Source organism: Eremothecium sinecaudum, chromosome VIII (genome assembly GCF_001548555.1).
Source record: "Eremothecium sinecaudum strain ATCC 58844 chromosome VIII, complete sequence".
Classification (NCBI taxonomy): Eukaryota; Fungi; Ascomycota; class Saccharomycetes; order Saccharomycetales; family Saccharomycetaceae; genus Eremothecium; species Eremothecium sinecaudum.
In genome coordinates, this window is record NC_030899.1 from 704,061 (window position 1) to 728,585 (window position 24,525).

General features: G+C 39.2%; 14 protein-coding genes across 14 annotated transcripts; 7 read left to right on the forward strand and 7 right to left on the reverse strand.

Annotated features, from left to right (window-relative positions):
- Positions 1–87: 87 nt before the first annotated feature.
- On the reverse strand, positions 88–4,467 carry RPO31 (DNA-directed RNA polymerase III core subunit RPO31; the record flags this gene model as incomplete). Its single annotated transcript, XM_018134342.1, has 1 exon — positions 88–4,467. One exon carries the CDS (start codon positions 4,465–4,467, stop codon positions 88–90), a length of 4,380 nt encoding a protein of 1,459 aa, XP_017989831.1.
- A 526-nt stretch (positions 4,468–4,993) lies between these two features.
- Positions 4,994–5,209, forward strand: SEM1 (proteasome regulatory particle lid subunit SEM1; the record flags this gene model as incomplete). The annotated part of the gene is made up of 1 exon (XM_018134343.1): positions 4,994–5,209. One exon carries the CDS (start codon positions 4,994–4,996, stop codon positions 5,207–5,209), a length of 216 nt encoding a protein of 71 aa, XP_017989832.1.
- A 633-nt stretch (positions 5,210–5,842) lies between these two features.
- Positions 5,843–6,388, forward strand: AW171_hschr84896 (tropomyosin; the record flags this gene model as incomplete). The annotated part of the gene is made up of 2 exons (XM_018134344.1): positions 5,843–5,860; positions 5,921–6,388. 2 exons carry the CDS (start codon positions 5,843–5,845, stop codon positions 6,386–6,388), a joined length of 486 nt encoding a protein of 161 aa, XP_017989833.1.
- A 610-nt stretch (positions 6,389–6,998) lies between these two features.
- Positions 6,999–8,171, forward strand: EOS1 (Eos1p; the record flags this gene model as incomplete). Its single annotated transcript, XM_018134345.1, has 1 exon — positions 6,999–8,171. The coding sequence occupies one exon, from the start codon at positions 6,999–7,001 to the stop codon at positions 8,169–8,171; it is 1,173 nt and encodes a 390-aa protein (XP_017989834.1).
- Positions 8,172–8,403: 232 nt separating this feature from the next.
- Positions 8,404–8,769, forward strand: SWS2 (mitochondrial 37S ribosomal protein uS13m; the record flags this gene model as incomplete). Its single annotated transcript, XM_018134346.1, has 1 exon — positions 8,404–8,769. The coding sequence occupies one exon, from the start codon at positions 8,404–8,406 to the stop codon at positions 8,767–8,769; it is 366 nt and encodes a 121-aa protein (XP_017989835.1).
- Positions 8,770–8,895: 126 nt separating this feature from the next.
- PMS1 (ATP-binding mismatch repair protein) lies at positions 8,896–11,532 on the reverse strand (the record flags this gene model as incomplete). Its single annotated transcript, XM_018134347.1, has 1 exon — positions 8,896–11,532. One exon carries the CDS (start codon positions 11,530–11,532, stop codon positions 8,896–8,898), a length of 2,637 nt encoding a protein of 878 aa, XP_017989836.1.
- Positions 11,533–11,635: 103 nt separating this feature from the next.
- REV7 (Rev7p) lies at positions 11,636–12,373 on the forward strand (the record flags this gene model as incomplete). The annotated part of the gene is made up of 1 exon (XM_018134348.1): positions 11,636–12,373. One exon carries the CDS (start codon positions 11,636–11,638, stop codon positions 12,371–12,373), a length of 738 nt encoding a protein of 245 aa, XP_017989837.1.
- A 247-nt stretch (positions 12,374–12,620) lies between these two features.
- Positions 12,621–14,177, reverse strand: SAL1 (Ca(2+)-binding ATP:ADP antiporter SAL1; the record flags this gene model as incomplete). The annotated part of the gene is made up of 1 exon (XM_018134349.1): positions 12,621–14,177. The coding sequence occupies one exon, from the start codon at positions 14,175–14,177 to the stop codon at positions 12,621–12,623; it is 1,557 nt and encodes a 518-aa protein (XP_017989838.1).
- Positions 14,178–14,848: 671 nt separating this feature from the next.
- On the forward strand, positions 14,849–16,450 carry AW171_hschr84902 (HHR074Wp; the record flags this gene model as incomplete). Its single annotated transcript, XM_018134350.1, has 1 exon — positions 14,849–16,450. One exon carries the CDS (start codon positions 14,849–14,851, stop codon positions 16,448–16,450), a length of 1,602 nt encoding a protein of 533 aa, XP_017989839.1.
- A 234-nt stretch (positions 16,451–16,684) lies between these two features.
- AXL2 (Axl2p) lies at positions 16,685–19,114 on the reverse strand (the record flags this gene model as incomplete). The annotated part of the gene is made up of 1 exon (XM_018134351.1): positions 16,685–19,114. The coding sequence occupies one exon, from the start codon at positions 19,112–19,114 to the stop codon at positions 16,685–16,687; it is 2,430 nt and encodes an 809-aa protein (XP_017989840.1).
- An 839-nt stretch (positions 19,115–19,953) lies between these two features.
- On the forward strand, positions 19,954–21,072 carry END3 (End3p; the record flags this gene model as incomplete). The annotated part of the gene is made up of 1 exon (XM_018134352.1): positions 19,954–21,072. The coding sequence occupies one exon, from the start codon at positions 19,954–19,956 to the stop codon at positions 21,070–21,072; it is 1,119 nt and encodes a 372-aa protein (XP_017989841.1).
- Positions 21,073–21,240: 168 nt separating this feature from the next.
- Positions 21,241–22,821, reverse strand: CCT2 (chaperonin-containing T-complex subunit CCT2; the record flags this gene model as incomplete). Its single annotated transcript, XM_018134353.1, has 1 exon — positions 21,241–22,821. The coding sequence occupies one exon, from the start codon at positions 22,819–22,821 to the stop codon at positions 21,241–21,243; it is 1,581 nt and encodes a 526-aa protein (XP_017989842.1).
- A 319-nt stretch (positions 22,822–23,140) lies between these two features.
- APC11 (anaphase promoting complex subunit 11) lies at positions 23,141–23,581 on the reverse strand (the record flags this gene model as incomplete). Its single annotated transcript, XM_018134354.1, has 1 exon — positions 23,141–23,581. One exon carries the CDS (start codon positions 23,579–23,581, stop codon positions 23,141–23,143), a length of 441 nt encoding a protein of 146 aa, XP_017989843.1.
- A 212-nt stretch (positions 23,582–23,793) lies between these two features.
- On the reverse strand, positions 23,794–24,489 carry AW171_hschr84907 (glutaredoxin; the record flags this gene model as incomplete). Its single annotated transcript, XM_018134355.1, has 1 exon — positions 23,794–24,489. One exon carries the CDS (start codon positions 24,487–24,489, stop codon positions 23,794–23,796), a length of 696 nt encoding a protein of 231 aa, XP_017989844.1.
- Between the last annotated feature and the right edge of the window lie 36 nt (positions 24,490–24,525).

Here is a 24,525-nt window from a genome sequence, read left to right on the forward strand (position 1 = left end):
TATCAATATACTGTACTATACAATGATGTTATTATTTCATGAGTGTTCTTATATATGCAAATATGTATTATAGCGGCTAGTCTTTCTTTAGTTTGCCTTGATCATAGCCTCATTACAAAGATTTTCGAATAAAGTTGGCTTACATTTTAAATCTTCGGGTGACACTTCAGTCCTCTTCACAACCTTGAAGGAACCTGTACCGATAGACATCGTTTGACCCAGAATAATACATTCTGAAACACCATCCACAGCATCTTTTTTCATATAAAATGCAGCGTCAAACAGATGGTCGGTGGTCTTTTCAAAAGATGCCAGCTGCATCACAGAATCTCTCATCTTTGATAACCCAAATCTAGTAATACCTAAGACCTCACCCTTATATGTCATAACATCTCCTAATAATTGAATATGACGAGGATCGACACTCATACCGTGATTACTCATAGTATAATCAATTTCTTCAATGATGGATGTTCTTGTTGCTTCTATACCTAAAACTTCAAATACTTCCAGGAAATGATTCGTTCTTGTTTTCTTTCCGACAACACCATCAGTAGTCATAACATCTCTCAAACCATATCCTTCGACTAACAACTCCCTTTTGCCATCATCACGTATGTTAATAACAGCTCTTGCAATGTCTGGTAACCCTTTAACAACAATAGAAGGCAAGGCACGACGGAGATGTTGCATTCTATAATAAACATCATTCTCGTTAGGTTCCGCGGCGGCAGTGGATATCGACCGGCCCTTTTCCCTATCGTTGCAAACATTAATATTGATTTTATTTTTGCCAATAATAGAAACATCACCTGTAGAAATCTTAAGTTTTGGAGCGCTAGAAATCGCAATCGCAATATCTTCAATAGTTAATTCTAGTTGCAACCTTTCGATGGTCGATAAGTCTATTTTAACTTGCAAGTATGCCATGTTATCCCTGTAAACATCCTGAATATAGTAAACAACATCTGATAACAATGTTTTCTCAATTCTACCTTTCACAACTCTGGCAGCTCTTTCATCATTATCGTTGACCAATACAGCATTGATAATAGGTGTTGAAATGACTTTAGAAGCATTGATAATTTCCTTAATACGAGGCACACCAAGGGTAACGTTCATCGAGGCGACACCAGCAAAATGGAAAGTCTTCAATGTCATTTGGGTACCAGGTTCACCAATCGAATGCGCACCAATTGCACCGACTGCTGTACCCGGTTCAACTTTTGCCTTATGGTACTTTGAAATTGCAATATCCAAAAATGTAAATACGAGGCTTTCTGTGATGTTGCATAGTTGCTTGACGGACTTAATATCTTCTTCTGAAGCCGAGGCGTCTAGATCCATTCCCTGAAGTTCAGAGGTAGGTTCTTCCAATAATGGCAGCATCCCTTTAGACTTTCTTATATAGGCTAGCTGTTTAGCATGTGCAGCCATATAATCTCTTAAAGATTGATAAAACTGTCTTTCCGCATCATGCTGATCAATGTACACATCTTCAACATCTTTTCCTGTTTCAATGACATTACCGACATTATCTAGTCTCAAAAGTTGCTTTTCCAATGGAACTAAAATACGGTCAGTGACCTTAATAATCTCATAGGGATACAATACTCTGTCTTCTGAATTGTAAATGATGTTGAAAGCGTGATCCCAAGTTCTTTTAAAGTTGACCGGTTGTGCATTACCTTCCATATTCAATGGATCTAGACCATCTCCACCGTATGTAAATTGGACAATACCATTTGACGAAGTTCTCACAGTATTGTCATATTGACAGGATAAATCTTCAAGTGATTTCATCAATCTCCGGGACATGTAACCAGTCTCAGCAGTCTTCACCGCAGTATCAACCAACCCTTCACGACCAGAAATTGCGTGAAATAAAAATTCTGGAGGCGTTAAACCAGAGAAAAATGAGTTTCTAACGAAACCTTTAGATTGAGGAGATTTAGAATTCTTTTGGAAATGTGGCAAAGACCTATCTTGGAAACCATCCGGAACACGATTACCAGAAATAATTTGTTGACCGACAACAGCAACCATCTGTGAAACATTAAGATTAGAACCCTTAGAACCACAGGTTGCCATAATAAGTGGAGCGTTTAAATTATCTAATTCTCTAATACAAACCTCACCGACTTCTTCTCTAACTTTGGATAACAATCCACCAATCTTGGCTTCCAAGGTCTGTTCTTCGTTACAACCTGGTTGCGTTTCCAATTTGCCCTTCTTGAACAAATCAATTAATTCATCACACTTAGCATATGCAACTTCAACTAAATGTTCTTTCTTCGCCTTCAAATCATCACCGGGAGTCACATCATTAATACCAATTGAAAATCCTCTATTACCCAAATACCGTGCACATAATTTTGCCATTCGATTCATTGCTTGTGCAGCCTCGTTAGGACCAAAATCTCTTAAAATGGTATAGAATACAGAATGCTTTTTACCGTCCCCAAGGACAGATTTATCCATAACACCTGATAGGATCTTAGAACCCCTAATAATGACATATCCATCATTTGAAGACATTTCAGTTGGGTAACCCTTCTTTGTGGGAGGAAGACAGACCTTGTTCTTCGCGTCCAAATTTATAACAACAGGTGATTTTGCATTGGGTTTAATTAGGAGAGAAAATACTTGTTTACCAGTCCATAGGTAGTAGGGTTTCATAATGGTAGGGGGAGGTAAATCAAACTGCATATTACCATCTGACATCATAGCCAATAATTGGGTGAAAGTAGCACGATCATAAAACGAGTCTTTGTGAGAAATCAGATACGACCCAGTGATGAAATCTTGCGTGGCTGCAATAATGGGTTCACCAGACTTTGGGGTTAACAAATTGTTCTTTACACCCATGAGGTTGATTGCCTCTGCCCGCGCTTCTTCGGTTTGAGGCACATGCAAATTCATTTCATCACCGTCAAAATCGGCATTATATGGCGTACAAACACACTCGTTCAGCCTGAATGTTCTCCAAGGTCTGATTTTTGCATAATGCGACAAAATAGATAATCTATGCAATGAAGGCTGTCTGTTAAATAGAACAACGTCACCATCTTCTAGATGTCTTTCAACAACATCACCTATTTGCAGGTTTTTTGCAAGCTTCAATCTATCACCGTAACGAAGATTTCTCCTTGCATCTTCGTTATATTTTAACAGATAGTTAGCACCAGGGTGAACATTTGGACCATTAATAACTAATTGCTGTAACTTGTCTTTATTGTAACGAGTTACCTTTTCTGGATAAGTTAGAACTTTTGCTACACGATCGGGAACTGCCACTTCCTCAACAGACAAATTGGGATCCGGAGAAATAACTGTTCTACCAGAAAAGTCGACACGCTTACCGGATAAATTACCTCTGAATCTTCCTTGTTTACCTTTAAGTCTTTGACAGAAACCCCTAATTGGTTTGGCTTTCCCTCCACCAGTACCGCCTGGCATTAGTGCGGGATTCACAGAATCAGAATTAATGTACATTGCTACGGCCATTTGCAAATAATCCCACTGCTCCATCATATTGTTAATAGAGATACCTTTACTGAGACCAGCTTTTATCAGTGACGATGTCCAAACGATTTCGGTTAACTTAACAGTGAGATCGTCTTCATTAGAACCTGGAGCATCATTCATCATAACTGACGGACGAATACAAACTGGTGGTGCAGGTAAATAACGCCAAATATATGTTTCAGGTCTGCCGGCTTTCACATTAGAATTGATACCTAGCAGTTCACAATCTTCAGATCTAACTTGTTTGAACAAATTTAATGTTTTCAGTGGGTTTAAGTTATCCATTGTACGCTTCATATAGCGCTCTAATTCAGGATTATGATGCAAAACATTATTCCAATCACCAACCCACTTATCTTTCTCTGGCGCAGACTTTTTTCCAACCCAACGGAATGTATCGTGGATAATCTTCAATGCTGCAGAGCCTGAACCAGCCGCTGCTTTCTTCACTACACCATTCAACATACCACAATGCAAGCAACGTCTCTGTTTCTTGCACTGTTCCAAAACTTTCTTAAGTATCCCCATACGTCTCAAGTTATCAATACCAGGCCGTCTTAATTCTGCTAGAAATTGTCGCTTATCTTCTTCACTAAGCAATATAGCTGCACAAGTTTTACAGATGCTCTGTAAGATTTGAATTGTTGCTTTAAAGTAACCAACATGAAAGACTGGCAAGGCTAACTTAATGTGCCCAAAGTGCCCATGACAAGACGCAAGATTCCCATGACAAGTAGAGCATTCATCCTGTGAAGAGGAAACACCCATCTTCGGATCTAGAGCACCACCCTTCGTTGGCAACCTCCCATTCTCAAGATCAAATAGATCACGAGTGTAAATTTCAACTTCCGACTGTGCGACAATGTCAGAAGCACTTAGAGCTGAAAATTCAAGTCCCGTAATTTTCTTAGGGGCAATATCAACAACGACCTCTTTCATATTGTCAAGTTTCACTGTCCTTCGCTTGAACTAGTATCTATGATTAAAAGAGAACTACTGAGTTAATAAAATCCCTTTTCAAGTAATATGCTATTCAAATCTGTAGTAAACACTACAAGACACAATGAAACAAGCGACTGATCAACTTCAACACCTCCTAAGCTGTATCTTGCGATGATCATCTGCTATGCAATAAATCTAAGGAACCAAAAATTTTTCCACCTTTAAAGAAGGGACATTTTACAAAACGGTGTGGTGTACGGATTTACAAAACAAAGCGAGGCTAGCAGTTCCAGCAATTCTCAATTGGGAGTTGAACAGCGCCTTGCTGTCTTTACTACTTCTCATTAACACGTCTACCTACCATGTTTACTTATCCTCCATGTATTGCATGCAATCTGCCGATAGCTGCATCATAGTTCGTAAATAGTGACAATTGCATCTTAGAGGTGGCGAATGTGGATTATAATGTTGAACAGGTGCTTATTACTAGAAGCGTTAGAAACTCACCAAAGGACACTCTACAATGTCGGAAAAAGCTCAAAATAAACCTGTAAGAAACGCGCTGGAAGATGAAGATGAATTCGAAGACTTCCCTGTAGATTCCTGGCCAGCAGAGGAATCCCTGCAGACTTTTAAAGAAGGTGACGGAAATTTATGGGAGGAAGACTGGGACGACGTCGAAGTCGAGGACGGGTTTGTCAAGGAATTAAAGAAGGAGTTAGAAAAGAATAAGAAATAGCTTTATCCATTCAATTGAACTCGAACTATGTACACTATTTTTGCATTTGTATTATCTAAGCACCTATTAACTCAAGTAATAAATCATATCGTTAGATAGATCTTACCATTACCCGGCTACATTGCCAATGCGCTAGCTCCGGTCTAGCGGTTACACTCCCCTCCTTTGCACCCTGCTCCAACAGATCGCCGCCATACAAGTGGGGCTCACGTGTCAAACCCATACATTACCGTAACCCGGCTTTCGCGTTAATCTCGTACCTTGTTGTAGTCGTGATCGTTTCCGGTGGCAAATTCAAAGGAGATATAAATTTATTTATTTTAGTTAGTGTTTATTATTATAATATATGTATACCCTAGTCTTATTGTTATATAAATATAGATATAATTTTTTATACATTATTTCATTCCAGGTGAATCCTTAATTCATAGTACTTTACTGTTAACTTAATTTTAACGAGTTTGTGTGATAAGGTTTTATTTATACTTACAGGGGGGATCACATATTATTATTGTTTTGTTGTTATTAGTATAATACTATAATAAACAGTACTTTTTATTTAATCAATTAAAGGACTGGTGTCGCACTTAGAAAACAAACTTACAAAACTAGTTCAAATCAATTGTATTCAATATGGAGAAGATTAGAGAGGTATGTTTAATTTTGCGTTGTTGATATGCACGTAGATCAAGGTTCACTAACATTTAGTAGAAATTGACCACTTTGAAGGCCGAGGCCGAGCAATGGCAAGATAAGTACGAGGAATTGAAGACCGAGAAGAAGCAATTAGAGGAGGAGAACATTGAAATGGAAAACCAGATCAAGTCTTTGACTGTTAAAAATGAGCATTTAGAAGAGGAACTAGAGAAGTTGGAGGCTCAATTAAACGAACACAAACAGTTAGCTGAAGATTCTACGAATTTGCGTTCTCATAATGAGAACTTCACCAAGAAAAACCAACAGTTGGAGGAGGAACTGGAGGAAAGTGACACAAAGTTAAAGGAGACTTTGGAGTTGTTGAGAGAGACCGATTTGAAGTCCGAACAATTGGAAAGAAAGGTTGTTTCTCTAGAAAACGAAGTCCAGGATTGGGAAGCTAAGTATGAGGAGTTACAGACCAAGTACAGCTTTGCAAAGGACGAGTTGGAGGAAATTACTGCTTCTTTGGAGAACTTGTGAGTAAGTTTCTGCAGGATGAGGGCTAATATACGCAAATTACGAAGGCCGTTTTAGACTTCGGGAGCTACCATCTCGCCCTGTTGGGGTTTAAGTATCAACTGGGATCTTTTATACTAGCACGTTTAATATTACAAACATTCGATCCCTGTTCAATTCATTGTCTGACTTTATAGCGGAGGCACTTTAGAAGCCAACATGCATGATCATGGCCCCATCGATATCACATATCTCGTCCACAAGAAGTACCATTCATTTTAGTTACACCGAGTCAATAGGGATACCGGAGATTTTTATTCCTTTTTCCTAAATATCTCCGTGTCCAAAAGCTTTCTATATACAATATGATATATTCTCATCAATAATGACGTGCTGTCCGCTAAGATCTCACTAACTATGATCGCAGCTTAAATGCCAGCCAGCTATCTTTTCATCCCTTTTATTTTGAAGCTTTTAATTCAGTCTTTTCTTAGTATCTTCGACAGGCAAAAATTAGTGAATTAAAACAAAGCACTTTTTGTGATAAGTAACAGTTTTATTCTTCAAATAAGCAGGGACAAAACAGTTCAAGTTGGTTGGTCGGAATAGCAAGAGTACTTCAGTCGAATTATAAATGGCAACTGAACCTAACGATGTCATTACTTCTTCCCATGACACTAACCATGTGGCAGAGATAGCTTCCTCACGTCATACATCCACCGACATACATCAATACAATCACCACCAATCAGGATCTGATACTGGAATGGACTCCCTAAAAATAAATACCGGTTTAAATACCCCTGATATAAACTCCTCTCATTCTTTACCAACTGGCTCGTCGTATGGTACATTACGTACATTTGGCCTTTCTCACCTTACAGCGAAACAGCATTTTCTAATTGCGATATGCAGAGACATGTCACTTCTGCCTCCAATGTACTCACTTTTCTGTGCTTTTAAAATGGCATGGCGCTTGCCTTCCTATCCTCATAAAGATTTGTTACACTCGCTCCCACTGGCAAATTCAATCCATAGTATGTGGAATAATAATGTTATAAGGAATCTCCGTCAGCACGCTAGCGAGGCAGTGGCTACTCCTGCCCAGGCTGTGATATCACGAGGGGAAGATATACAAGATTATTTCTGGCTACTGAATGCTATGGGTAAAATGGGGTGCTCGGAATATCTGCTTTGTGCGATGTGGTGCGTCGTATCAATGTATCTTACTTATGCCATTCTCGACTCGCTCATGATTCGCTGGATTGTAAAGTACTCTACATTTGGTGCTATTGTTCGCATGTTTTCTATGTCTATGATTATAATAACTGTTGAGTTACTCCTGTTATCCTCTTTATCTCCTGATAAAGATTACTATCTTCATTCTTGGATTCTTATCAGCTGTACTCTCACAGGAGCCTACATCTGGCAGAGTTTTCTAACCTCTAATTTGAACTGCGTAGATAAGGACGCTTCAATGCTGGCATCTACGTCCTCTGCGCCATCAACCAAGTCCGTACCATCGAATCCTTCATCGGTTGACAGCTTAAATTCAGTCCAAACTCCCAATTCTGTTCAGTCCTATGTGATCTCCAGTACTAAGAAAAGACACAAAAAAGGAAGAAAGTTCGACTTCGAATTTTCCAAGAAAAGATCTATTGACCTGTACAACATTACTGTCTTCTGTGTTGTTCCCGTTGGGATGGCAAGTTTTATAACTATGCTTGGTCTTCTACGAAAGCTTGTCATATATAGATTGGATGTGGAACAGCTGGGAAGACTCCTGAAAGAACTGTATTTACCATAACATTTAAGTTTTATTCACTTCATAACGTTTGATGCTGTTCTCCATAAGACAGTGTTCATGCAACCTATATTTAATTATCATGTGATCAATTTTTAATGATCATCGTTTACGAATATAGTTTTCAATATTCAAAATTTTGTGCGGGTCATTATAATCAATTGCATCTGGAGAACTAGTAGATCTATAGTCCTTGAATTCTCACTTCTTTGAAGGTGTTTCTATTGCTGTCAGGATGGCTGTTAATATCTTAGGAAAAGCTTTCAAAGGCAAAGAAGTCGTGAGAATTGCTTTAGCTTCGAAATTTTATGGCATCGGTCTAAAAACCTCCGAACAACTATGTTCAAAGTTAGGTTTCTTCCCTTGGATGAGGATGAATCAACTTACTGAGCCAAATATTATGTCTATTGCCAGTGAATTGTCGAATATGACTATTGAGGGCAGTGCAAAGGCTATAGTTAAGGAAAATATTGCATTGAAGAGGAGAATTGGATCTTACCAAGGTCTAAGACATGCTCAAGGACTACCTGTTCATGGTCAAAAGACTAGATCTAATGCAAAGACTGCAAAGAAATTGAACAGGCTAGATAGGAAACTATAGTATGGGGATGGAGTTTTAGAAATCTTCTGTTCTGCAGAAGATTTAGTATTGGAAATATATCCTGTATATAGTAACAAATAATGCAATGAATAGTATGTAAGAGGAAGCGAGTCACTCCCTCGTGGATCATAGTTGATAGTCATCCTGAAATGATTTCCAGTCTTTTAATTCCATAAGGTGTCTTAGTGTTGGTCTGCCGTGAGGACAGTTCCAGGGTTTTTCAAGCTCGCCTAGATTGCGAACAACAGAGGTCATTGTCTTTAATGATAATGGTTTACCAATCATGATACTCATTCTACATGCCCTCATCGCAAACATCGCCCTAATTTTGGAGCATTTTATACTATTCCTGTTTATACCATCATACTCCTTTAATAGGCGTAGTATTTCATGGAAATCATTTAAATCAAATTGCGTACGCTTTGATGTTGGGAAGCTAATTAATTCAACCCTACTACCTTGAGCGCGAGTCTCATTAATTTTGAACTTGAACCCATTACGGTTAAATACTTCCAAGTTATCAATTACAATAAGTTCATCGATGACACTCATTTCTATCGGCTCAGGCTTTAGTAGAAGTTGTGATTTAAATGTTGTAGTATTTTTGAGAGTCTCAAAATTATACTTTTCATCACTAGCATGCTGGTCAACTATGAAGAGATCATGCTTTCCCTGCAATCGACGTGTTACAATAATGAAACCTAGATTGAACTGGCCTACTACTTTCATTTTCTTAAAGTCCTTTTTACAGACAGATAATGTTAGGAACCGTTCAGCATTTAAGACATCTTCAAATGTTTCGTTCTTCAAAAAACTGGTTGTATGGTCTGGAGACTGTAGTAGTGAGTCTATTTTCTCTAAACTTCGTTTTAGTAGTTGAAGTTCAATAGTGGCTGCAGTTTCTAAATTATGCGTATGTGATTTGGAAAGTGAGCTTAATTCTTTTCGTTCTGATGAAATTACATTGGGGCTACTCTCTTTAGGCTGGATTTCTAGCCGCCTATTTTTTAATGGTAATATCTCATCACTAGATTCGTTATATGTGTCGGAAATGGCCTCACCGTCATTTGTAACAATTGATTCCTGTCCGGATTCTGCGTGCACTTCAATATCCTCCTCAGCATTTCCAGCGTTATTTATAAATAGTAAATTGTTATCTTTACTTCTCTTCGTGGATTCCAGAATTTCAACATCACCAATACGAATAATCAATGGCTCTGTTTGTTCGCTGTTGTTTTTTGATCCTGAATTATAAGGCTCCTCTTGTGTATGGATGTAAGAATCTAATATAGCTTCACCCGATTTGAGTGGATGACTATTTTCTTGCATGATTGATCGATCCTCCTTATCTGCTTTATTATCATCATTATCTTCGCTTATATCTTGCATAGCTACAGGTGAATGATCTAATTCCATATTTTGAGATCTGTTGATGTTCCCATTGGCAGATTCAATATCTTTTAGTTCATCATCATGTTTGCTGCTATTATCATGCGTAGCTTCAACGGCATACTCGTGGCTAGCAGTTTCAACGGGAGCAACGGGAGCAAAAGTTTCTTGCTCCTCCTCGTCCGTGTTTTGAATAGACTTTTCCAACTCAATTTTTAATTTCTTATATGCTGGTTCCAAACCTTCATCAGGTTGAGAGTTTATTAAACCAGATTTCGGCAGTTCTAGTTCTTGGGAATTGAAATGCTTATCCAATGTAGTAGCTAAGCATGTTATAACATATTCCTCATTATGAAGCATTACCGTCCTTTTATCTGGAGTAACATTAACATCAACCATCTCTGGCGATAGCTCAAAATTTAATAATACAACAGGATATTGTACGTTGTTGAAATTTCTATATGTCATATTGATACATTTTAGTAATTGAGGATACTCTACCGGTCTCTTATTGACATAAAGGAATTGCCTGTCTTTGGATAAGCGACCGCATCCACAAGATGGTTTGGAAATATATCCAGTTATGGATATTTTATAGTCAGTATTCATCCAATCCGGGTCATCTTGGTACTTTCGAACCATAAGGTCTTTGTACTCATTAAGATCCAAGTCCAAGGATATTAGCTGTGTTCCATGCAAACCATCAGAGCCAAATACTGCTACAATGTTTTTAGACATATCGCTATTAGCAGGAGTGGATAATATCAAGGATTTTTTGTTTCCACTAGTTGTGTGATTCCATACAGATATCTTGCAGTTAGTGCTAATAATCGCATAGCTTTGCAACAACGTTATACACTTTGTAAACTGTCTTCTACAGTTCTTAACGAATTCTTTTTTCCTTACCGGCAAATGGTTAAATAAGTGCTTCAATTGAACAGTCGTTCCTTTATTCCTTGATATGACGGTCTTCTTCTTCAAAGCGCCATTAGAAGCAAACTCAAGTTTATAAGCTTTAGGACCCTTTTGAGTAGTTATTACGGTTAGACTGGCCATTGCACAGAGTGAGGATAACGCTTCACCTCTGAAACCAAAAGTTGTGATGCAAGAAACATCTTCAAAATCTTTAATCTTGGAAGTATGATGTTTGAGAGCCAAATATTCAAAGTTATCTTCAGATATACCATCGCCATTATCAGCACATTCAATAAACTCTAAACCATAGTTCTTGAATGTTAAATCAATAGTGGTTGCACCCGCATCCAAGCTGTTGTCAACCAACTCCTTAACTGCAGTAACCAAATCAGTTATAACCTGACCCGAAGTGATCAAATGCACATCCTCTGACGATATTGCAGCAATACTTACTGACATATTTTGGTTTGTATTCTGTTACCGTTTAGATGTCATCGTCCCTAAAGCAATTAAAACGTAAAATATATCGCATTGTTTGATAAATACACACTACATATTAAACATGAACGAAGATATCGAAAGGTGGCTTCGGATTTATTTGAAATGCTTCATAAATGCAATTTTGTACTATAGAAATGTATATCCGAAGGAATCATTTGCTTGGACCACATATCAAGCGTTCAACCTTCCTCGCCATATGCCTATAAATCGATACCCCGAATTACAGGACTACATAGATGAGCTAATACTTGATGTCCTAAGCAAATTGCAGCACGTGCGATGTTTCAACCTGAATATTATAAGGAATAAAGAGACTGAAGTCGATCAACCTTCTTCGATTCAGGTCTGGGAGAGGTACGTTCTAGACTTTTCTGATTGGGTCCATGGCGCCAATGAAGAAACTACAGCTAATGAAATAGAAGGCCAGGTCTTTGATGAACTTCGAGCGGCATTAAATGATCTATTAAGAAGAATAGAAACATTACCATCGGTTAGACCCGGTAGCGTTACGTTTGAAGCCTGTATAGATGCGATTGATTTAACTTTAGGGCGTACCATGACGGCGGTTAATACCAAAGAAGAAAAAGTTTCACTAGATAGAAGTGTTAATTGGGTAATATGCCACAATGATGAGTTCACACGTAATCAAAATCTTAGGTTTGCCATTGACCCTCCTGAAGTCCAATTTATGCCATTAATTGGGTGCGAAGTGGGCCCAATTATAATTGGCCAGTACTTTGAAAGAATACTATTGCCGAAATCGACCACTGATACGATCTATGAAGAAAGTAGCGAATAAATCCCCGCAAGGTATACTGTATTCAAGGAGTATTTCTTACTTTGTGTAGATTATAAATAATTGTAAATATAAATAGGTATAGAAATAATAAAGCCATTGATAGCTTCGAAGATATTAAGAATATTGACAGGTTATCACTTCGTTTGTTAAATGACAAAGCTATTATAGGTTCAATAACAAGTTATTATTTCTATACGACAGGTGGCTTCAATGCAATGTATACCTTCTCTTGAAAGTAATGGTAATGTTACTCTAGCTTCATGAGCCCTTTCAAGTTTTCATAACACAAATAACTAATGGAGACTGCTGGACAAACTTTAGCTAAAGTTGGCAATAGACCCTTGTACAATCCTTGATACCCTTCTCTTTGAACGGTCTTTACAAAAACATCTCTAAATCCTTCATACCGATGTGGATGAGCAAATGTACCTTGAGCTTGCAGTCTCGTTCTTAGCAAATTAATTGGATACACAACCGTGGCACCAACTGTCCCACTGAATGCACCCATCGGCAGGACAACTAAATTGCTTAGAGAAACTTCATCCTCATTGATATTTAATTTAGTTGATTGATGTTTGATGTAAGCGGCTTTCAATGCTGAGAACGTTCCGAGATCCAATGCAGCATATGGGAACACGCCCATTATCCCAACTAAAAAACCTCTATAGAAGGCTCTAAGTCCTCCTTCAAGGTATATATCCTTCGCAGTTTTCATAAGAAGTGGTGTACCTTTCATAGTTTTAGATAATGGTGCACACTGGATGCGAAATTTCAACGTGTCAATAGGATATGCAGCGAACTGTGCCATGATACCACCAATACCTCCTGCTACGTAGGTATTAAATCTTGATAGCTCACTAGGATCTTTAACTCCCGAAAGGGGGGCTAAAAGCTTCTTTGCTAGTTCAAAAGAACCGAATTTAATTGCTGACTCTGGAAACACTTTTATTGCATTTAAACCATTTCCCACATAAAACGCACGTAAACCACCTTGTTTATATAACGATAACGCAGCCTTTATGATGGGTGAGCGTATCTTAGAAATATCGGCCCTCGGATTATGGTGGACCAGTGACTCTTTCGAATTCAGTAACGTTGAAGCCAGATCCGTTCTGGCAATAAGAAAAACTTTGATTCTGTCCAGAGGAGCAGTACAAGTACGAGATATGACACCTGCAAACCCTCCTGCCAAAAAGTAGCCAAATCCTTTAATAAAGTCATTTATGAGCGTCATATCACCCTCTGAGGACAAATCCACATCTTCTTTAAATAAGTAGAAATACGAATAAGCAGTGTTTAATCTGGAGCCTTGTTTCCGGGGCATCAGTAGTAGAAAATCCCTCCATTGATCGTATGTAATATAGCCATTGCTACTATCAACTTGTGTCTTAGGGGACTTACGCTGTAAAAACGCCCATTGAATAAACTGGGTGAACCTGTTGCTAGTCTTTCCATCAACATACGCTACCCGCGCATGCTCTAGATAGTTTGATATTTCTTCCGCACATATCTTACCATCCGAGTCCTTGTCTATCTGTTCGAATCCCTGCTTGATTTGATTCTCGGCAACATCCATATAACGTCGGAAATCCTCTATATCTACAAACGAATCCTTGTTCCAATCAAGTGCTTTAAACAGACACTCTACAGCCTCACGATTTTGACGCAAAGGATGATCCAATAAATTCAAAGCACTTTGAAGCGTATCCAGGTCTACCTTTCCCGTACCATTAATATCCAATCTTGCAAACAGTGCATTTTGGCGCTCTCGTTTTCGTTCTAAACTTTCTTCCGGTATACCCATGCTTCAAGCCCAACTCGTTAACTTCCCAGACTTATGCTCCTGCAACTTTACAGTCCTTCACTATCAACCAACGTCTTACACCTAGTTTAAACAATTATACGCAATCCTTTGTTGCCCTCCTTAGAGAATATTAAGTATATTGTACCAAACTTCTGAGATGGCTATATTATAAACACTTGGTCAAGTATTTTACAGCGAAAAGAAAAGCCGTCGGCGCTCCACGTTCGCTACCAATAATGCAAAACAAGCAAACTCTTCAAAAAAAAACTGACTAAATAATAGAAGAAAACGTATCGAATAGGATTGGAGAAACATCCGACCACTGTCTCTTATAATATCAACTTCTCTACTGTACTTTATTAAGAATATCAACTGTCACTATATACGAAATGATACCAAGGGCCTTTGAGGCCACAAGAGGCCAAAACTGAACAGTTTTTATCATCTTAATCCCGAATGGCAGTGCTTTGAACTGGAATTGTATTGCTCTGGTCCTTCTCATATAAAGCGTTTCTACTAACAACCGCGGCACTATCTGCGCCGCCCTGACAAAGTTTTCACCTCATCGAAAACATTTTCCATTGTTTAAACAAACTCATCGCAATATACAAAGCGTACCTTAGAGAAGAGTTTATGGTCATATATACTGTTCAATCGGTATTGGTAAAACTATGTTAACGTTCCCGCGTATTATTTCAAAAGATTTCTGTGCTAAAAGGTTGCAAGGCGTTATCAGAGCTAAAAGTTCACTCAGAAACTTAGATAGCAATGAAGCTCAGTCAAAAACGGCTGTGCATCAGCCAGATGCCCAAGCCACTACTATGTGTGATGGGTACGAATTCTCCCGACTATTAATGGACTGGAAATCTACAGTTGGTGAAGGTTATAAGGCCACTTGGTTAAACGCTTTGGAAGAGCGTAAGAAACAGGCGGCAAATGGTAATATCATTGATTCTTATCTGTACAAGAATGTTAAACACAATGAAATTGTTTCAAAGAACCAGAGACAGTCGTTCTCTTACTTAAAGCTTCCTTTTAAGGATGATCCTATTACTGCAGACTTCTACTGTAATGCAGCTGGGCGGATGCGTATGGGTCAAATTTTCCAGGATTTGGATGCTTTGGCAGGAAGAATTGCATACCGTCATGTTTTTCCTGCAGAGCCTATCATCGTTACAGCTTCTGTTGATCGTATTTACATGTTGAAGAATTTGGAAAGTATCAAAGATTTCAATTTGGTGTTGTCAGGGGCAGTTGTGTGGTCAGGACGCTCCTCCATGGAAATTGAAATCAAGGCACACGCCCTTAATGGTAAGATCCCTGATACAGTTACACAAGAAAATCTCCAGGACAAAGACTTAATTTTGTCGGCTTGGTTCACATTTGTTGCGAAAGATCCTGAAACTCGCAAGTCGTTCATGATTAATAAGTTGATTCCTTCCACCAATAAGGAGCTGGTTGACTTCAGTTATGCTGATAATCGTAATTCAAGAAAGAGGTTAAGAGCATCAAAAGCTAATTTGTATCTCCACTCCCCATACCCAAGTGAGTCCAATATGATGCACAGAATTTGGACCGCCTCAAATGAAATTGCAGCAATGAAACCAAAACCTAAGAACATCGTTTTCATGAAAGACACTAACATGAAGTCTACCATGTTTATGCAGCCACAATACAGAAACAGGCATTCCTACATGATCTTCGGTGGTTATTTGATGAGACAAACATTCGAGTTAGCATACTGTGCTGCATCATCTGCTTCTCATACTTTACCACGTTTCCTCTGTTTGGACCAAACCACTTTCTGCGCTCCAGTTCCTGTGGGCTCGATCTTGCATATGGATGCTAAAGTTGTGTACACTGAGGATGTAAGACCTAAGGATGTATCCGAGACTTCACCAAGTAAAGTTGAGCATAAAACTGAGGCAGAAAAGAACACTTTCGCTAACTTGCAAGCACCACCATTTAACACTGTATCCGAGGACCCATCTTCCATCCTTTCAAGCCCAGGTACTTTGATCCAGGTTAAGGTTAGCACTCAAGTCCAAGAGTTGGCTTCTGAGAAGAAGACGCAGTCAGGTACATTTGTTTTCTCATTCTTTGCAGTTAAGGATTCTGTTAACCCAAGCGATCCTGTTAACAAGAATGTTGCAGACTCTTTCACTGTTGTTCCAGAAACTTATTCAGAAATGATTGAGTATCTCGACGGCAGAAGACGTACGGAGGACACAGTTTACCATACTGATGTGTTCAAGGGAATGAAGAACACTTAAAAAATTTTAATCCACCGAAAGTGACGACTAGGAAACGAGGCAACAGTTTCTCGAAGCTTTCTCATCACTTGTAAATCGTTCGATTAGATAATATTCTTCACGCTTGATTGCTCTATATTTAGTGGTTTCGATATATATATTACGAAATAGCCACTAGTTGAATACCTAGAAAGCATAAAACTCATTAATAACATATAAATTCCTAAAACCCCTATTTGCAATGCATATCTATTACTAGTCTCTTTCGGGCTCTTGACCTATGGAGTCAACGTTATTGACATCAACACCACCTCTATTAACCAAATTCACCAACCGTTTGGTGTTACGCTTGCCTGTGTTAGACGGCCTGCCTGAGAATCCGTCATGGCTCTCTTTAGGCGTAAACTGGTAAGTGTCACCCTCTTTTACAGGAATAAAATCGGAACCACCGCTACTGCTGGAGATTCGCAGGTCGCAAATATCTGTGTCAGTATTGTAATTTTTACTATCGTGCACCTCGATTAGTGGTGTACGTGTAATAGGACTACTTGGCAATTGCCTATATTGTCTATTCTGTGCTGTGACAAACACAGAATCCCTTGATGGCAATGTAGACTTATTAGGATCATGTACTAAAACGTTAGTAGATTCAATTTCTGTGTTTAATAAATCTGCAGTGGTTACTGTTTGTAGAGACATATAGCTATCTCTTGGTCCAGATAGATTCTTTTGAAGCCCATTATTTTGTTTGGACATATGAGATGGGCATCTCCATGACTTGCGCTTTGAAGGTTCGTCATTATAGTACATTGTTGACTTTTGCTGGTCTCCCAACCCACTTGCGCTGTCAAGTTGACTACTTCCGGGGGTTACCATAACTGTAGTTGTAGTTGAATCAGACCCACTTTGTGGAACTGGAGCTACGCCACCGTTACCATATTCAGTTTTCTCATAGTTGAGAGAACTTCCAGAGGAATTGACTTCTAAATACATGGCATCTAGCATGGCCATTTTTTTAGCGCTTTCGATTGAGTTGGCCTCATCTGAAAAAGGATTTACAGCTTTCTCGTTAGAAGGTAGGCTCTCAGGGTAAGTGTCAAGAAAGGGGTTTGGATGATTCGCTGGGTTTCCAAGTTTCGGTGAACTTATAGGCTTCCTGTCTTTCTCAACATCACCCGCATTCCTTTTATCCTTAGCCTTCGATCGTCTCAATAGCATCAAGAGAACAAACAGCAATATAAGGACCGCTGGGATTGTGATACTACATGCAATTGCAATTGTATGACCAATATTAGAAGTTTTAGTCTCGGGTTTAGGTACTGTAGTTGGAGGACTTTGGACAATTGAAACTTGAGTTTCATCAGGACCGTTTACGCCTTTTATGTTGAAGTTCAATGATTGCTGTATACCATTTCTTTCCGCACGTAGTTGCACTACTATATTTGTGAAGTTCTGCGGTACCATTCCGTGGAAGGTCATGTTAGCATCCTGGAAACTTAACCAAGTAGCGTCAGAATATTCAGCCAAAACTTTAGTTTCTTGCCTGTTCTTGAATTGCGATGGGGATAAATAATATTCAAACCAAGATCCTCTAGTGGCATTCACGTCTGGTATTAAGCTTGTTGCAAATATTTCCTGCTTCGCTTTCACAGAAAAGTCCATATAGACAACGTTAGAGTATTGATCATAAATCGATATGGAAAAACTTGCTTCTGTAGATTCATCAGGAATTTTGCCCATGAGCTTATGGTCATCGTATTTCACCCAAGATGGAGCATTCTCAAGTTGTACTAACCTAATATCAGAATCTTGGATGGGGTTGCTATCCAAGTACACATTCTCAAAAGGAACTGGGTAGCTAAACGAGCCATCTTCAGCAACGTCAATAGCAAGTGTATTTAACAGTTTAGTAGTAAGCTGATGTGCCCCCACACTCAATTCGAACTTAAGCTCAACCCCAGCAAACCCTTCGAGATCGGATGCAATTAAAGTAAAAGAATAATCCAATTCTGGCGCAATATCGGAATTGACAGCAGGAGCAACACCACTAAACTTCAACCCACTCTCGTCAAATCTCAACCATGATGGCAAAGGAGCATGATATAGGGTAGAACGTCCGTAGAAAGCTTTAGGCTGCGCTGCGTCAGTTTCAGCTACAAATATATTCTTGTCAAAAGACAAATCAAACTTGTCACCAGAAGCCAACTTCAAAGCATCCTTACCGTTGGTTGGCCCATGGGTTCTCAAAACTTGGAGGAGGTCGAACGTGCTGTTCAACTGCGGTCCAGGATTCCTAGTTGCTACCAGCTGGTAAGACTTAACCAAAGTCTGCTGATCAGACTCGTCAGTGCCTTGTAGAGTAAAAGTAAAGTACTTAACATCCTCACCGTCCAGAAACTCCGGTCCAACAGTACCACTTAGTATGCGTTTCTCGCTGTCCCAAAATAGCCAATCTGGCCGATCAAAAGTCTCGTAGATTATCTGCGAGATGCCATTCTTAGATTTAAAAGTATCATTTGAAAGTTGCCAACTGAAAGGCTGTCCAACACGAGCAACGGCTGGAAATTGCGTCGATACAGGAAATGCTTCATAAGGTTCACACACTACCAAAGTTGTGACCAGCGTAATTAAAAGCAGAAGGCGCGACATGACAGGCCCTATATTATAACAGAAGGCCAATAGCATAAACTGCTTATGAGGAACAGTGATTAAGCAACTAACTTACTTATCGCCAAAGAAACTACGCTTACAAGGTTGTAGTTCTATGCCGGTCTGAATAAATTAATAACATTCTGTCCCGTTAGTTCTTATAATATGAAGTTAGCAGGCGACCAAATTGATCGCAGAGCCCCCAGATGCACAGAATACGGTCACCTCTCCCATAGGTAAGAATGATGGCCGTGGCACCAATACTTTTGCTCCTAATACGGAAACAATCAGCATTTTTCCTGTTATTCGCGAAATTTACCAGTTTGTATTTATAACGCGACTTCTGTTTTAGAAGCCAGTATTTACGCATACGAGGTTTTATAGGCAGGCAAAAACCTTATATCTGCCTATCGCTGCAGTTTTCGCGGATGAATACCAAGAATGAAGCGTACTGATGAGGATTAAAGGATATTATGGATATTACAGGCATGATTTGTAAGTTTATTGGCAGTTCGACGATCTGCTGGTCACATGATATGCAGATCTACCGGCTAAACGAGTCATGTGCTAATTGATGACGTAAAAGCTTCTGGGTTAACGGTCATGTGACATATATCACGTGAGCCTCTGAGCTGGCCTCTGGCATATATAGAGCTTGGCGTTGTGGCAGAAGGTCGCGGTCGGTGGCGAGTTGGTTGCTGTGCGGCGTTCTGCTTCTTAAAGTGCCTTAGTTGTGTGGCAGGGTAACGGCACTTAGCGATGCGTTTTGTTTCCGCCCCTTTTCAAACTTACAAGTAGAACAGCAGACGTGGGAGAGAGCAATTCGACGCTTGAAAGTATCGGTTATTCTGAGTTATCGTGGAGGTGTAGCTGAAATGCCCAAGTTAGAGCAGTTTGAGATCAAGAAGTATTGGCAAATCTTTACGGGATTGGTGCCTAAAGATAATAAGGTGACACATGATCAGGTTTTGCCAATTCTCCACAATTCCAAGCTAGACAGCTCCATTTTGAATAAGATATGGTTTCTTGCGGACATTGATGATGACGATAACTTGGACTTTGAGGAGTTTGTGATTTGTATGCGATTGATTTTTGACATGGTTAACCACAATACGGATTCCGTTCCTGACCGGCTACCTGATTGGTTGATTCCTGGGTCGAAGGCGGACCTAGTGAAAAAACGGGAGTCAGCAAATGAACGAAGATCTGGGTCCTATGAGAGGTCTGATGCCGGCAACAGCTCACCCCCAGAGCTGGAATGGTATATTTCGCCGTCGGATAAAGTACGGTACGAGAGTCTTTATGAACAATGCCGTTCTTCATTGGACGGCGGGGTTACATTCTCTTCATTGTCATCTGTGGCTAATTCTCAGTTTCATAATGTTAGTTCCCGTGATATTGAGCAAGTGTGGAAGCTAGTAAATCCAAAGAACTTTTCAACTATAGACAAAGATCCTGTGCTCTACGTGCTACATATACTAAAACAGCGGAACGATATAGGAGTTAAGATACCAACTATTGTTCCAACTAGTCTCAATAATGTTTTTTCCAAAGAGCGTCAATCCACTGATTACCGTAGTGAAGGCCAAAGTCAAAAGTCAGACAGTTCTCAGCGCAACTCGGGGTCGGAAAGAACTGAGGGCAATAAAGAAAGTAACGATTCCGCAACTAAGGGCACTGACTGGGAGGTCTTGAGTCTTCAAAAAGAGCTTGCTAATTTGGAAAAAGAGCTTGCTGAAGCAGTTGCGAAGACGTCATCCATTAAGCAATCATCATCCAAATTCAAGTTAATACAATCACAATTTGAGGAGCTTTTGAAGTTTAAACAGCATCAAATTTCCAAAGCTTCCGACGCTCCATCCGCACTTAACTTAATTGGTTTAAACGATGACATCGATAGTCTTGAATCGCAGGTTTCGGTTTTGGAGCAGTACAGTGCCAATAGAAGGTCGGAATTGCAACAGTTACGTCAAGAAATTCACAACTTTAGGTAAAGCAAACTAAAGTAGATCAAAACTAAGATACAGACGGTTTTAATTGTGATATTCTTAAAGCGTACTAAGTCACAATAAGATGGCTTAAAAATGTTAAATCTTGTATTAAATACTTACATGTCTGTTACATATCGTTAAATTTTTAAAAAATTAATCTCTCTTTCTATCTTACATTTGGTTTCTGTTTGCAGTTCTTGGCTTGGCGCGTATAATATTATCCACTCTCAGTAACACTTCAGCTGCTTCTGATGCAGAACTAACAACAGCTTTTTTCAATTTATAGCTTTCCACAATTCCTAGTTCTTTCATGTCGGCAATCACACCGTTGTCTAGATCCAAACCACTGGTAGTCATACCGTTGTAAACAGCAGACCGCAACTTGGAAACTAATTCGCTGCTGTCAAAACCAGCGTTATCAGCCAAGATAGTTGGTAACTGCCTTAGAGCTCTTGCAAAAGCCTCCACTGCCAAAGACTTCTTTCCGTCCACGTTTTGGGCAACAGTATCGACTGCCTTGGACATAATCATTTCCGCGCAACCACCACCTAATAGTGTTCTTGGCTCTTTGGTGGTCTGAGATAAGACACATAGAGCGTCATGCAAAGATCTTTCTGCCTCATCAAGGACTTGTGAAGTAGCACCTCTTAGGACTACCGTACAAGCATTACTGACTTTACAGCCGCTAAACTTGGTAAAAGTTTCCTCTCCAATCATTACCTCTTCAATCAAGTTACACTCACCTAATTTGCAGTTTTCCGGGTTTTCGAAAGTCGAAACAACTTCACCTCCGGTTACCAAAGCCAATCTTTCTACACCTTCGAAATCTGCATGCTCGATGGAGTTGATTCCCATTTCTGTGAAAAGTTGCTCTGGATAATCGTAGATTAATTGCCTGTTGATGAAAACGTTAATACCAAACTTCGAAATCTTTTCAATCTTGTTCTTCATCTTGTCACGCTCAGCTTTTTCTAATTGGGCCAATTTTGAGGTAGAATCGACCTTGAATTTAGCGCCAAAAATTTTAACCTTATCTGTGTCTAAAGAGGTATTAGCAATCAAAATCTTGGCCTTTTCAATTTTCTTAGGTTGACTACTGCCAAATCTCTTTGGCAATATAAATCCTTCATCCAAGAAGGAGTCCGATAAGTTTCCACCAATGATTTTAATGACCTGAATATGCTCTAAATTCGTCGATCCCTTTAATCTTAAAATGGCATCTGCCGCCAATTTAGAAAAGTGCTCCTTATCTTGTGATAAAATCTTTGAAGAAAGCGTGGTCTTCGCAATGTGAACCAAATCTTCGTAGAATTTACTTTCATTGCTCGAGTTATCAATAGCAGTCTTCTCCAACGCCTTCAAAGACGCATCGCATGCAAGTCTGTAACCTTCTATAATAATCTGTGGATGAATTTTTTGATCAATCAATTTCTCTGCCTCTCGTAATAATTCAGCACCCAATACCGTGACACTAGTTGTTCCATCACCAACTTCGTCATCCTGGACCTTACTTAAATTCACCAAAACCTTAGCAGCTGGGTTATCCAAAGGAATTGACTTTAAAATAGTAGCTCCATCATTTGTAATCAATGATGAATCACTTGATGCACTTTGTAGTAGTTTATCCATACCCTTTGGGCCCAGTGTTGTTTTGACTAAATCACCGACTGCTATAGCGCCAACGAACGCAGACATACGAGCATTCTCTGCTCTTTCCTCCGTAACTTGATCACCAAAGACTTGAACACTCATTATACCAAATTTGACTACTTTCCAAGCTTGAAATAGATACAAATATTTGACTTGTTCTTCATATTTAATATGAATTTTATAACAACGTTTTTAAAGCTTTGGAATTTTTTTTGCCACCGGAAAAACATCTATAAACAAGACTGATCCAATAAGAAACAGACGCACAATATCGTTCTATCAACTGCTTTACATCTTTTATCAAGTAATTATTTCAGGAGTAACACAATTTGTCTTAGTAATTAGCTACATAGTCGTCATTATGCGTTTGTTTCTGGCCAAACTCCATTCATTAAATCTAAATATTGTATGCACGTGATAACTACCTGATAAACTCCTGATCTATCATAACATCGTCTTGATCCACTGCTCCAGCAACTCCTGTTGTGCTTACAACATTCTGCTGCCTAGCTTTCATAAGGACTTTATCGAACTTCTCTATATGTGGCTCGTTTATTCGAATCCCGTCCCTTAAAGAAAATGCCTGTCTACACATTGGGCAAAGTCCCTTTGAGGTAGACGTATTTAGCCATTGGTATATACAATGTACGTGGAAATTATGGTGACAACTCCCTACTATTAAAGGACACTTTTCTCCCGGTAGTTTACAATTTGGGCACGTTCCGTTGTAGCTTGCGCGACAAATACCGCATACATCTTCATCCTCTTCATCTTCATCATTAAGACTATCGCGTTTTAGTTCTTTTGGCACATCCCAGTACCATGCAGCAACACACTGTATGTTATTAACTTGGATTTGCATTTGTGTTCGAAGCTTTTACTAGTACTAGCCGAGAACTTGTACTAGTAGACATATAATCCAACTCCACAAAACAAAGATAACGATATAAAATTCTACAAGTAAACGTCAGTTTAGAGACTGGAATAACCAATGCACAATCAGTAAAACAGATATCTGAATATGATCTAATAAAAAATAATTTGTTCTTCTCTCTTATAATATCTAAGTGTTTATTAAGTAGTTAGTAGGCGAACTTCAAACTTGCTATCGCTGCTTTCTTGTAATCGATCAAGTAATTTTCCTTCCTCATGAAGAGCAACGATTTCGTCGCTGCCGCCAAGGGAAACACCGTTCACGATTAAATTGGGAACAGTACGTCTTCCCGTCTGCTGTGCAATGTAACTTTGTAGTGCTGCGCCGTTTTCCAGTTTATCCAATTCTACCACTATATAGTGAGGAGTAAATGAGTACTTCTCATGCAATAGAGTTTTCAACCGTAGACTAAATTTACAATATGATTTAGAATATACTACCACGGGAGATCTCTTCATAAATTTCTCATACTCGGCGACCGGATCAAATTGTGTTTGCAGATTTTGATCCTTTTCGTCCTTTCTATCATCACTCGAGTTACTCGAGGGTGAAACTACGATACTAGCCGTTGACTCTAAATCATTGGTTGCTTCGCTAGTTTCGAATCCTTCAACTTGAGGTGGTCTCGGACGAGTACGTTCCTTCAAGGGAGATGGTAGGTCATAAGGAGTCGTGTTAAACGTTGATATAAGGGAAATAAAAGCTAGAAGTGAGAAAGTAGCAGCAAGTAATAACCGCAACTTCACTGGAGAAAGCATAGAATAGCGCCTTTTTATTTGGAACATTGTTAGGCTTTTGTATCTTGTGGGTGATGAGGAAGAAGAAGATGATGACATGGCGTTATATTGCGCGCGACAATGGACTATATGATG